The 13,420-nt window shown below is 34.2% G+C and overlaps 1 protein-coding gene across 1 annotated transcript; it reads right to left on the bottom strand.

Moving 5' to 3' along the window:
* Nucleotides 1-1,199: 1,199 nt before the first annotated feature.
* Nucleotides 1,200-12,456, bottom strand: LOC145616328 (beta-amyrin synthase 1-like). Its single transcript, XM_081671027.1, has 18 exons — nucleotides 12,256-12,456; nucleotides 11,189-11,374; nucleotides 10,980-11,069; nucleotides 10,676-10,873; nucleotides 10,479-10,563; nucleotides 10,194-10,360; nucleotides 9,811-10,002; nucleotides 9,582-9,695; nucleotides 9,375-9,497; nucleotides 8,880-9,002; nucleotides 4,684-4,778; nucleotides 4,167-4,227; nucleotides 3,997-4,043; nucleotides 2,668-2,811; nucleotides 2,295-2,472; nucleotides 1,835-1,912; nucleotides 1,449-1,532; nucleotides 1,200-1,325 (listed from the first exon to the last, which is right to left on the bottom strand). The coding sequence occupies exons 1-18, from the start codon at nucleotides 12,454-12,456 to the stop codon at nucleotides 1,200-1,202; spliced, it is 2,292 nt and encodes a 763-aa protein (XP_081527153.1).
* Between the last annotated feature and the right edge of the window lie 964 nt (nucleotides 12,457-13,420).

The raw sequence follows: 13,420 nt of genomic DNA, 5'->3' as shown, positions 1-13,420 counted from the left end.
AACCAATGTCTTTTGTTAACACCATAAGCAAAGTCTATCATCTTAGTTAAGTTAGCCTAATCGATGTAGATAGATCATTCAGAGGTTCTTGGAATAATGATGTCAGCCATCTTCGTACACTGTTTTGTATTATGTTCTGGGTCCTCTGCATTTCAAAATGACAAGGCTAATGATTTGCAGGAACAAATTTATAGGAAATATATAATGCCTTAAAAAGGGTGTTTTTTTGGTTTTGATTTCAAGGGTGGTATGGTATCCAAAAAAAAAAAAAAAAAAAATGGTAAATACCCCTCTATAGGAAAGATCTATCCATTCATCATTTATTTAACCATGATCACCACCCTTTTGTTTAGACATAGGTGTTTTTAGATTGGCAAAAAAATTAATTTCCTATGGACATATGTATTTCATGGAATCCCACATAAAACTTTCTAGGAGTTAACTAAACTTGTTTGGTTATTATATGTGTATTTACAAATTATGGGAATTTAATTAACAAGGTCCTGAATTATCAAGGGGACCTTGGTAATTAAATTCCCATATTGTGTGAGAATTGGAAATTCCTATTATTTTACACTTCCCACATTCTTCACTTTTATGGTCAACCAAACAAGTCCCTTAATTCTTAATTCATGGGAATTTTCAATGACTTCATACTCATATAAATTTAGAGGTATATGCCCTTTTAATTCGATTGAATTCGATCGTGAGAAGCACTTGACAAATTTCTATGTCTTAATTAAAAGAAATTAAAATTTTTTAATTTTAAAACATGGTCTCCACTCTTTTTAAAGTAATGCTACGTTGGAGCTTGGAGTTATGCTTGGTTGTATCAGCCAATAGTATTTGGTTTAGCGGTATAAACATCGTATCTTCCATTTAAGGGTGGGATTTCCTTACCTTCTTGTTTGGTTGCACATACAAAATGGAGGAATTGAAAATTTCCACAAATTTGCCATAGATTTAAACACTGCATCCAAACTTGTACATTTATAAATAGTGCATCCACAGACGAGTATTATACTCTTGCATTTGTTTTCCAGATATCATTAACAAGACATATCTTTAATCTGTTTATTATTGTTAAGTATAACTTTACATAATTACAAGTTTACAACTCAAATTATACATATGGAATAAAAATTTATTTAAATTATTGTAACATTAATTTCAATGTTGTTAGGAAAAAATAAACTCGATTAGGCAGCGTTAATAGAAGGTAATGGAACACGCTTTCTGTACTCTGCAAGTGCCCACAATGGAAAAATACTCCTGTACATTGGATAATGTAACATGCAATTCCTCATGAACACCCCTGTAATTTCCTGTTTTTTTTAATCACAAGAGTAAAATTAACTTAGTCAACAAATATTATTTGTAATTAATATATAACTCGCAAATTAGCAAAATTAAAATTTATGATTTTTGTAGGAGATTGATTATGTTACCTGCTGAGGAAAATCACCATTTTCGAGTTGTGAGTTGATCAAAAGTTTTGCTGCACGATGTAGAGGAGTTGGATCCCTCTCCGCCTAATTGGTTTTTTTTTTTTTTTTTTTTTTTTTCAACATGATAATTAATGAACATGTAAGATGGAAAAACAAAATGAATAGGCAAGTTAAGTGTAGTCTTAAGGATTATTTGTCTATATAACCAGTGTTTAAGAGCCAAATAAAAATATAATAGTTGAGGAGTTGAGCAACAAGTGATTTAACATTAATTCGCAGATTAATATGTAGTAACACTTTTGATTTTATTTTTTTTTTATTTTTTTTAATATGTATCAAAGTATGATAAATCTAGGTTCTATATACTAATAAAGTTATGAAAATACCTGTCCAGCATGAAGTAGACCTAGTAAAGCCCATCCGGTTTGAACCAAATTGGATTTTCCTTCTATTGGCACAAATTCCTATGGTTTATCAATCAAAAGTTATTAAAATTAAGTACCAAATTAAGGAACAAAAAAAATGAACGAAATTTTGAATTGTACGAACTATGAACTCTTTAAAATAGGGGTGCAGTCGTAAAATAAAGGGTTTAGCATGGCAGGGCAAGCATGAGTGCACGAGGCAAATCCAACAATAAAATGGCTCTGATAAACCTAAACATGAAGGTTGTGACGCCTCATCTCAGTGTGGCATAATGGTAGCACACCGAGCCCTATATGTCTTCTACATGTTTTATGTGAGGTGCAAATGTATGTGCAAAGACACAATCCGTCTAAGTAATGAGCTTTAAATAAACTAACAATGTAACAATAATTATTCTAGACAAATTAATATGACAATTACCTTTTTGGGACATGAAATATGACTCTCACCCCATCCACCATCCTCCTTTTTTGTAGCAAGCAAAAATTCAACACCCTTTCTAACAGCATCACAATTATAGTAAGTTTTACCGGCAGCTGCTAGCCCTCCAAGAGCAAACCATGTCCCATATATGAAGCAAATTCCCCATTTTCCATACCTACATATAATTCGTGCTATTAATCAGATTAAAATTATTAATAAGAACGCGTACACAACATAGCTAAACTGATATCTTATACTACCTTCGGTCCAATTTACTCGCAACAAAGGGATGTTATTTGTGAGACATAAAATATTTCTTTGTTGCGAGTAAATTGGACCGGAGGTAGTATTAGAAGTCATGACAACCTACCATCCTCCATTGGGATATTGGGTGTTCTCAAGGTACCGGACTGCATTTACAATGAAATTGTCAATCTCGTTCTTCCTGTGGCCTGGGTAGAACTTCTTGAACATAGCTATACCCTGAATTGCTGACCCCGTGCATTCTACATAACTATTATAAAAGCTCTTTGTTATTAGTTGTCTACTAGTTCCCAAAAAAAAAAGGAAAATTTGCCCAAAATAATCCCATCTTTAGGCCGTCCGCTAAAAATAATCCCACCTTTAGATTATTTTTAAATAATCTCACCTTTATACCCACCCACTATAAATGGCCCCAACCGATAATATAACTTATTATAACAAGTTACCATAGACGTGGCAGCTAGTAATTGGTCAAAAAAAAAAAAAAAAAAAAAAGTAAAATAAAAAATTACGTAATATTCAAAAACCATCAACCACCCAAGCCAACCATAACCCCATTCACGCGGCTCCGCCCATCCACGAAAACCCAGCTCCGGCGCGCGATTTACCCCCTCCCCCGAACCACCCCAACCATCTCCCTCACTCCTTCCCCCGTGAAAACCCAGGTGAGCCACCACATTTCTAGCCGCGTCGTCAAACTCCAGTGCGCCGAACACCCCCATCCCCAGATTCTGCTCGTGTCCACCGTCCAGACGCGTAATTGGAAATTGGTTCTCCCCTGCCCCCGATTCCGTCGATCTCCCCTGCCCTCGATTCCGTCTCTTGAGATTTGTTTTGGTGGTTTTCGAAAAGCCTTGGGTTAATGGGGTATTTTCGAAGGGGGTTTGGGTTGAGGTTGGGTTGGCTGGCTTGGGATGTCGGTAGGCGTGGTTAGGTGGCGGTGGTTTCGGGTTTGGGTGGGATGGTGGTTGGATGGTGGTTCCAAGTTTTTGATTTGGGTTTGGTTGGTGGTGGTGGTGGTGGGGATGGTGGTGTGGCTGAAGTGGTGGTGCTTGTTTTTTTTTTCTTTTTAATTAATTTTTTTTTTTACCAATCAAAAGGCAACAAGTGTAAATTAATTTTTTTAAAAAAATAAATAACAAAAAAAAACCTATTCAACCGGTTACAAGTCACCTGGGACCATTTAAAGAAGATTGGCATTAAAAGTCGGATTATTAAAAAATAATCCAAAGGTGGGATTATTTTTAGCGAACGGCCCGAAGGTGGGATTATTCCGGACAATTTTTCCAAAAAAAAAATTCTCACTAATAATTGATAGATTTTTCCATAGATTTATTATTAAAAATAATAATAATAATAAATCTCTTAATATAATGTAATTATTGTGCCACAAAGTAAAATGAAAATTACAGGTAATACGTACTCAGTTACTCACTCATACTCAATGACAATGCCTTCAAAAAATTCTGTTGGGTTCAAAACCTGGAGATTGTGCAAATAAAAATTTATATCAAGATCATATTCATTTTTAATAATTGGAAAATTAATCAACATTATATTGTTATTACTTGGATCAATGAATTGCATGAAAACAACATAACTCACCTCCAACCATTCTTGAGCCCCTGCTGGTTCCCAAGCAGTTACCCCACCGTTTTTACTTTGAGATTAAAAATAAAATTTTATGCCCACACAATATTTACTGTTTACTTTGTAGTAAGTAGTAACACTTGAAAATATATAGCATAATATATCTTCGTGCTTTTATCATGCATCTCTAAATTACTAAATTAATAAGGAAATATATTAAATGCTTATTTATAGTTTTAGGAGCCACATATAATATTACCCTAAAAATTATTATTTATTAGGTGTCCTTTAAAAGAAAAAGAAAGAAAAAAAAAAACCTAAACCTTCTATAGTTCTATATCTAGTGATATCAAACTAGTAGAAAAATAGCTAGTGTGACAGCTCTACAATAATTAATTATATAACCGCTATTTTTATTATTAAACCCCTTGGTTAATATCAATCATATTAATTAGTTCTGATCTCGGTTGTACTGTACTTTCTTCATACTCCGTAGAACATAGAGTTACAATAGCAATGAATCTTTACCTGTAGAGAAAGCACGACATTGACAGAATCATATAGTCGTTCAAGGTCCATCTTTTCTCCAACGATCTCCGGGGGTAATGTTGATAAGATTAGACAACACTATATTTTATAGAAGAAACCCAAGAATATATAAATAATTAAATATAAGTAAACACGTTCAAGTAGAGCTGGGCATGGGCCGGGTCAGCACGCGGGCGGCCCGGGCACGGCCCGAGGATGGCCCGGCACGGCACGGCCCGCTGAGTGGCCCGGCCCGGCACGACGGCACGCCCCTCGTGCCTCGTGCGGGCTGCGTTAAAAAAAAAAACAAAAAATGGCCCGGCCCGGCACGAGCCCGTGAAATGGCCCGCCTGCACGGCCCGAGGCACGGCCCGCAGCACGGCCCGTGGGTAACGGCTAGTTGGCAGCAGCTCTATTTCCCTCCAACGGCTATAAACGGCTATAAACGGCTATAAACGGCTCTATTTTCACCTATAAATACCACCCTCAACTTCCAATTCTTTCCACAACTCATCTTCTCATCTCATTCTTTTACTCTCTTATTCTCATATATTATAATTTATAAATTATAATCTCTTAATATTTCTTAATCTCTTATTCTCTTATACTAAATTACTAATTAAGTAATAATTAAGAAAAAAAATTGGGTTTCGGTTTAGTGGAAAGCTTTGAAGCACGGTTGTAAGATCTTTCTTATCTTTATCTTGTTATTATTAATATTATTTTAATTGTTGTTTACTTGTTAATTTGTTATTAATATTGTTATTAATTTGTTAGTATTACTAGTTATACTTATACTTGTTAATTGTTATAATTTGTTACTTTGTTAGTGTTATAAACTTATAATTGTTAATTTGTTATAATTGTTAATATTGTTGTTAATTATTATTTATTAGTTAATAATCTTAATTAATCATGACATCAAACCCGAACCAATCCTCCTCTAAAAAAGCCAAATCTAAACGATCATTGGAAGGCTCTTCTATGCCCCTCCCTACAATGCAAATCCCTACTATGCAAATCCCTACAATGGCCAATCCCACCCACCCCGGGTTTTCTACCGGTTTTTCCACCGGATTAGATCAACAAGGGGCATTCCGACCATGGCAAAGGACCCAATCTCCACCTTATTATGCCTCCGCACATGATATGCCTTTTGAATTTAACTATCAAACAACTCAAGCAAGCAACACACAACCTGCCGGCTCTAGTGACCCATCCGTCCAAAATACTATTCCCCCATCTGATAACCCATTCATTGAATGGTACACCGAAGAAGAAATGACCCTTTTGAAAAACCGAAAGAGTAAATGTTGGCAATATTTCTTGTTAAGTAAAGATGGTGAAAAAGCCAAGTGTAAAACTTGTGGTAATGTTTATTCGGCTCCAGCCAAAGGCGGTACGGGGCACCTAAACCGACACAGTGAAAAATGTGGTGCCCCTAGTACTGACCCAACTCAACCAAAAATTTCTCAATTCCATCCTTATGGCTTCACTTACAATTATGAGAGGGATAGGGATGAACTTGGGAGAATGATAGTCCAAGCCGAACAACCTTTTCTTTTTGCTGAAAGTGATCCGTTTAACAATTACATTAAACGAGCACTACAACCCCAACACAAAAAAATCTCCCGAAAAACCGTTAAAACAGCTGCCATGAAAACTTACTTAGAATACAAAATGAAATTAATTGAAGAACTTAAAACTCTTACTTCAAGAGTTTCTATAACTTCTGATGCATGGGATGGTGGTTATGGTTTACATTATTTGTGTGTTACTTGTCATTGGGTTGATAGTGAATGGTTATTGCAAAAACGTATTATTTATTTCAAAATGCTTGAATACCCCCATACGGCCTTTAATATTTCTAATTGTATTATGAGTGCTCTTGATGAATATTGTCTTAGGGACAAAATCATGTCCATGACGTTTGATAATGCAACATCCATGACAGCTAGTGCTAATCTAATTAAACCAAACTTGCATAATGTCATAATGGATGGAGATGCATTACATATTAGATGCATTTGTCATGTTTTAAACTTGTGTGTTAAGGATGGGCAAGAAGCAATTGGTCCATACTATTCCAAAATTCGAAATGCTGTTTTGTCTATTATGTCTTCTAGCAGTAGGTATCAGGAATGGAGGCGATATCTTAAGCAAAATAAGATAAAGCCTATTAGAATAAAAACGGATTGTCCAACTAGGTGGAACTCCACCTATGACATGTTGAGTCAGGCAATTTCGTATAGAGTTCCATTTTCATTGTTTTACAATAATAAGTATCCACAATTCATGATAGCAGACTCCGATTGGGATAATTGTGAAAAATATATGCAATTTTTACAATTATTATATAGTATGACTCACTGTTTTTCTTCTGTTTATGTTCCTTGCATTCATTCTTTCCTTCAAAATGCATGTTTATTTGCTCAACTTCTTTCTCAACATCGATCACAACAAGATTACAATGATTATGTTCCACAAATGGAGGCTAAATGGCGTAAATATTACACTAAGCTTCCTATGGTTTATATGTTTGCTTCTATTTTAGATCCTAGATCAAAGTATGATGGCACATTTATGCTAATTGATATTTACTATGAATGCATGCAACTCGGTGATGGTGCCGAAGAATATAAAAATCATGTGAAAGATAAATTTTTTGAGTTATATAGAGTTTATGAATCTAAATATGGAACCGTCACTCATTTTGCCCCTTCTCAAACATCCAAAAGCGTAAGTAAAACGGGCAAAAGTTTGGCGGCCTAAGCTGCTAACATGTTATCTAAGTTTTCAGGTAGTGGATCATCATCAAGGCGAACACAAAGCGATGTTTCGGAGTTGCAAATGTACTTAAACTACGACTTCATGAAAGGCTTGGACGAAGATTCGAGGTTGGGGATGGACATCCTAGATTGGTGGAAATCCCAAAGCACAAAGCATCCAATTTTGGCGGCAATGGCACGTGATATTTTCAGCATCCAAGCCTCCTCCGTTGCCTCCGAACGAGCTTTTAGTGCTTCGGGAAGGGTTCTAGACGATAGAAGAACAAGTTTGTTGCCCGAAACACTAGAAATGTGTGTTTGCTTGAAGGATTGGATGGATGCCCAAGAACGCATCCAAGATCGTACTTTTACGGCCAACGACAACATCGATGGTTCCGATCGTTCTGGTTCAACTAGCTCCTCCGCATTAGCTAGTGAACATGAAGCCGAAGATGAAGACGAAGAAGATAATGAAGACCTTGATTGAAGATTACCAACAACTCGAGAATTAATATTAATTAGCGAAAATTCTAGTATTTCCTATGTACTCTATTAATTAGTGAAAATGTTAGTATTTCCTATGTTGGCTATGTACTCTATTAACATTAGCCGTATAATAAAATAACAAAATAAGTTATTCATCAATTATTGTTAGTTGTACACTTGTACTTCATATTATCTTTTACTTAATAAATTTTTATGAATGAATTTTTTCAACTTTTAATTTTATGGAATATGTTATATTGTTATTTAATTTTTGTCTAATACTTATATAGTTATATGAATAATATGATATATAGTAAATTATGAATGAACAATAAATATTAATATAATTTAAACAATATTTAATATAACTTAACTCCATAAAAAATTTAATAATTATTAAATTCAAATATTAAATTGTATAATTATTCAATTCAATTTTTTCTTTCATAAAAAAAATTCAAGTTTTTTTAAAGTTTTTTTTAATTGTTTTTTTTAAAAAAGAAAAAGAAAAAAGGGTAAGCCGTGGGCCGGCACGGTGGCCGGCACGACGGGCGGCCCGGCACGGCACGACCGGCACGGTGGGCCGTGCCGTGCCGTGGACAGGGGAAGCTTGAAGGCCGGCACGGCACGGCACGGCCCGCCTCCACCGTGGGCCGGCACGGCCCGACACGACATTGTTCATGGCCCGCCTAGGCATGGCCCACGGTAGGCCCGGCACGGCCCATGCCCACCACTACGTTCAAGTGTAACTTCCCAAGCAACCCATATAAATAATATTAATGTCTCACATTAAAAATAAATAAAATAAATATAAAAAAAAAAGAGAGAGAGAGTTAAACACTTAATAAGGTTAAGGGGTTATTCCTCCGATCCTATTGCCATATGGTTTTGGGATAAAACCTCCTTTGATCATAATGTGATTTACTTGTTTAGTTGTGTTACATACCGTGAGGCCTTCAGCAGTACTATCAGAGACTTGCCACCCGTGATCTTGATCAGAGAAAGTCCATGATCCCTTCGAGATATGGCGGTGCATAGCTTTAAAGTCGCCCGATGGATTGTCCTTAACCTAATTTATAGACAACATGAACAACATTAGCTAAATAATCATGTTTAACTTTACATACAATACTATCCGATTTTGGGAGTGGTGGATCTGTGGTTAATGAAGTTAGCAAAAACAAAAGGTGAAGTGAAGAGGGCCTTATTCCTTCTATGTACAAGCTAACAATTTCTAACCGCACATGCATCTATATTTCTATAACTTGATATTTTGTACGAGTATTATTAGCTACTTTACCACTCACTCGCTCACTAAGTCTATGGTACATAATTCTATGATACTACAGGTTCACACATTGCACAATTACACAACATCCATCGTACCTATCGTTTATATGCAAATAATTATAATAGAATTTCACTTGAGGGAAAGAATTACCTGCGACTCTTTAATGAAGAAGTGGCTTTTCTTAAGAGCAGGTCCAATTTCATCGAGGCTAAGATCTGAAGCTAGCAATGCTTGGACAGAAAACACACAATCCCATACTTGACTTCCAAAACTCTGCATTTTTGTTATCACATTTCTTTTTTTGGTTAGTAATGATCAATTTACATAATTTTAAAGATATTTTTAATGATAAATTACCTGCATTTTCAACCCATCTTCAGCAATCCAAATGTAATCCTGGACTCTAGCAAGGTGTTTCTTGTAATGATCCCCTTTAGGGTCTTCCACCCAACATGCTAACATAAATAAAACCTACAAAATTCAATGCAATAATTCGATGTTTAATTTATATCTTAAGTACTAATTTTATCTAATCACACTCATGTTACTTGTACATTAATTATTATAAGTATGTATCGATTGATACCTTCATAACACATCCCATGGTTATGTAACGACTGTTCTCATCTTCATAATGAATGTGCTCCATTGTAACCTCTAATGCCTTCTTTCGAATCAACTTGTTGAAAGGCCACCGAGTAAGGAGAGGCTCCGTAAAGATGTAAAGAGCGTCCCACATTAAATCTTGAATCAATGGATGAGGATAATAGAGATCCTCCTATATATTTTGTAATCACCATAGTTAATTATTAGTGGGTTTTTTTTTTTTTTTTTTTTTTTTTTTTTTTTTTTTGAATGAACCATATATAGTACTGAGTTAATTTAATAAAAGTTAGACAACTTAATTTATCTATGAATGTATATATATGTTGATGAAAATCATAAAGGCGGAGCCATATATGATCTTACCGGTGCACACAAATGGCGCATTTTCTTCCAACTAATATGTTCAAAGGGCTCGTTGTAGAGTTCTTCTCTGAGTTGTTTGATGAGAGGTGTGATCGGACCTATGAACCTTTTCCCATACAAGTATGACATTGGCATATAAACCATTCGACAGTAGCACCACATTTTTGCTACATAACATCAAATTTTGATACAAAAATCTTCAAGAAATTATCTTTTAATCACTAATTAATGAACATAAACATAACATGTTACACAATATTTATCACGAATTACTAAATCTAATACCTGGATGCATAGGGAGAAAAGACGGAAGGATCCAGAACTCAGGTGGCATTGGATTACTTCCAGACCAATCAAACAAGCCGAGAATCTAAAATGGTAGAAATATACATATGTTTGTTACAATCACATTGGCTAATCACAAGTATTTAAAGATGGTCAAGTTATGACTTAATTATGTGAAAATATGTTAAATGACTTACAGATAGCCAAGTTTTTCCCCAAGAAGGTATATGTGTAACGCTACCATGGTCAAGGATCCATTTACGAGCTCTAGGACAAGCATTGTCATCGCCTTCATCAGGTCCGATTCCAAGCATTCGCAAACAAATGTAGTTGAGGGCAGTACAGAACATGGTACTGTGTCCTTCGATATGCAATCCCCAACCTCCATCTTCGTTCTATTACAATAAATTTATATGATTAGTCCAATTTTATCTTAAAAAAATAAATGTATTTCCATGGTCTAACCTCTTTAATTCATCATTGTAAAGAATATGAGTTAACCTGATGATAATAGATGCTACGAAGAATCTCTCTACGATGCTCTGGTCCGAAAACAGAATTCAGATCCCCTGTAATGTATAAGCAGAAAACCTGCAAGACATTACATGTTTATTATGTACATATTATTACATTATAATTCTTGTAAACTTGGTTATAAAATGATGCAATTACGACATAATAAATGAGATGTATATGGTTAAGGGACTAACCAAAGGAGGGAGGAAAAATTGAGGGCCAGCAATTTCAGCAGGCCAATGGCCTTGGTCAGACTGCAGGGCTGTGAATACATTCACTGCTCTCTTTAGTGTTGTCGTCGCGGTTTCGTACGTGATCTCCTCTCCTTCTTCCACCTTCACTTGAGGTATTGTTTGCTTGAAGTTTTTCTCCCTTAGGAACTATGGTTCAAGTGATTAATTGCATAATTAGTGGTTATTGTATAAATAGAATGTTCTAGCACAAGTTATTTTGTTTTATCAAAACTAAAGAAAAAGATCAAGCATTTTTTTAAATTTTTCAAATTTTTTTAACTTCTTGAACATTTTAACTAAACGCGACCCTAGCTCTCAATTGAACTTACTATAGCTCTTGTTTGTGATAATTACATTTTATAATGAAACAATTTATAAAGTGATGAATATCTAATAAATTAAAGTAATCCCCAAAACAATTTTGTAGATTATACGGTTTAACATCACATAAAAAAATTTCTCGTCAAAAACATTTTTTTTTTTTTGTGTTGTAAAATCATTTTTCATTAAATAATATATAACTTCAAGTTAGTTTTAAAGCTTCATATATAATCAAAAGCCATGAATAACTAGAAGTTTGATTTTATCAGGGTAAAAGAAAAAGATAGTAATATAATATACACAATCCTTTGTTCGATTTGACCGGGCTAACTAAGAAAAAAAAACTTTGTTGATAATTTTTATTATTGATGGACTAGTCATTACAGTATATAAAATTATCGAGTTTTTCGCCATACGTCTTTGTGTTTTTTGTTTATTCACCATATACCTTGAACTTTTTTAAACTTATTACATAACCCCGACCACAAAATATATCATATACCCTTGATGACTAAATATGGTGAATTTGAATAATTTCATTGGTATATGGTATATAAACAAAAAAACTCAGAAATATATGGTGAAAAAATCGTAAAATTAATTATCCATATTATGATACAAATGATCCAACCATGTATTAATTGAAAAATCCAAACATGGCTCGGGTATTAACTTGTATTTATATTTACTCAAGCCAGAAAATAAACCTGAAGACGCCATATAAGATCACCACAAGGCTTAACTTTAAATCGATTGTTGTAGAAGTTACGACGTGCTTCCTCCACCTCCTCCCTCTCTTCGGGTGTGCCATGGTTGGGATCAAACACCCAAGTTTGGCGCCCAATAAAGTTATTTGTACTGTATAAATAAGGATCATTTGCACCTTCACCTACCTTTAGCCTCCACATTTTATGATCCCAATTTTAGTACGGGAGAAAATTTCCCGAGCAAAGTTTATAAAAATCACTTTGTTAGTGATCTAACTATGGTCTGGATAAAGAGTAAATACATAAACCACTTTATATAGTACTTCAATTGATATTTCGTCTGTTAATGACGTAAACATGCACTTTGTAACCTACCGAGTATATAATACTTTATTTGTTTTTTTTTTTTTTTTTATTACGGGAGTATTGCACCATGTAGATTGGCCGTAATAATTTTGGTTGTGGGAAATAGTGAGACAGAAAAGTAAAAAAAATTACTACCTCTTTTATCAGATGTCTCCGAAGAGACACCTCTTATATATATATATATATATATATATTTTGTAACTTTGGAGTGTTATTTGTGAGATATAAAATATTTTAAAGTCGTAAATAATATGAAACAGAGGTAGTACAAAATTATCAAAGTGTTGTAAAACATAAACTAAAGAATAGATGTAAAAATATAAGGGTATATTTGATACTTATAGCCTTATAGGTAGTGTAAAGAGAGATAATATAGTTTATGTGTAAAATGAAAATGGTACTCCGTACAATATTTGTGAAATTTAAAAAAAACAAGTGGTGGAATATTAAAAACGTAGAAAGTATATCTATATCATCCCATTATTAAATCATCCCAGGTACTCTTTCAATGCTGACAAATTGACAATGCAAAAACCACAATTCTTCATTGTTTTGTACGCCAAGTTATTAATTACGGAGTATTTTGTTCCAAAAATGATTTTCTTGTCTCTTTATTGTTATATGAATCGTGCTAACGAACGTCTTTAGGGTATCGATAATCATTGAAAACATTTTCAAATATGGTATTGATTGGGAATAAAAACTAAAATTACGTATCGATCAGTAAATTAATATTTATTTATTAATATTTGTACTTTTAATTATCTTATTCAACGTCTCAAGACTCATATTTTGCTTT

The sequence above is a fragment of the Chenopodium album genome, chromosome 26 (assembly GCF_948465745.1).
Source record: "Chenopodium album chromosome 26, dcCheAlbu1.1, whole genome shotgun sequence".
NCBI classification, from domain to species: domain Eukaryota; kingdom Viridiplantae; phylum Streptophyta; class Magnoliopsida; order Caryophyllales; family Amaranthaceae; genus Chenopodium; species Chenopodium album.
Note: the sequence above shows the minus strand (reverse complement) of the source record. Positions and strands in the feature narration are given on the sequence as shown.

Excerpts from the sequence above, each read along its gene's own strand:
- LOC145616328 (XM_081671027.1), bottom strand. The coding sequence starts at position 12,456 with ATGTGGAGGCTAAAGGTAGGTGAAGGTGCAAATGATCCTTATTTATAC. Across the intron at positions 10,361-10,478 it reads TTTTCTCCCTATGCATCCAG|CAAAAATGTGGTGCTACTGT; the intron begins GTATTAGATTTA and ends GATGTTATGTAG. Across the intron at positions 9,498-9,581 it reads AAGATGGGTTGAAAATGCAG|AGTTTTGGAAGTCAAGTATG; the intron begins GTAATTTATCAT and ends ACAAAAATGCAG.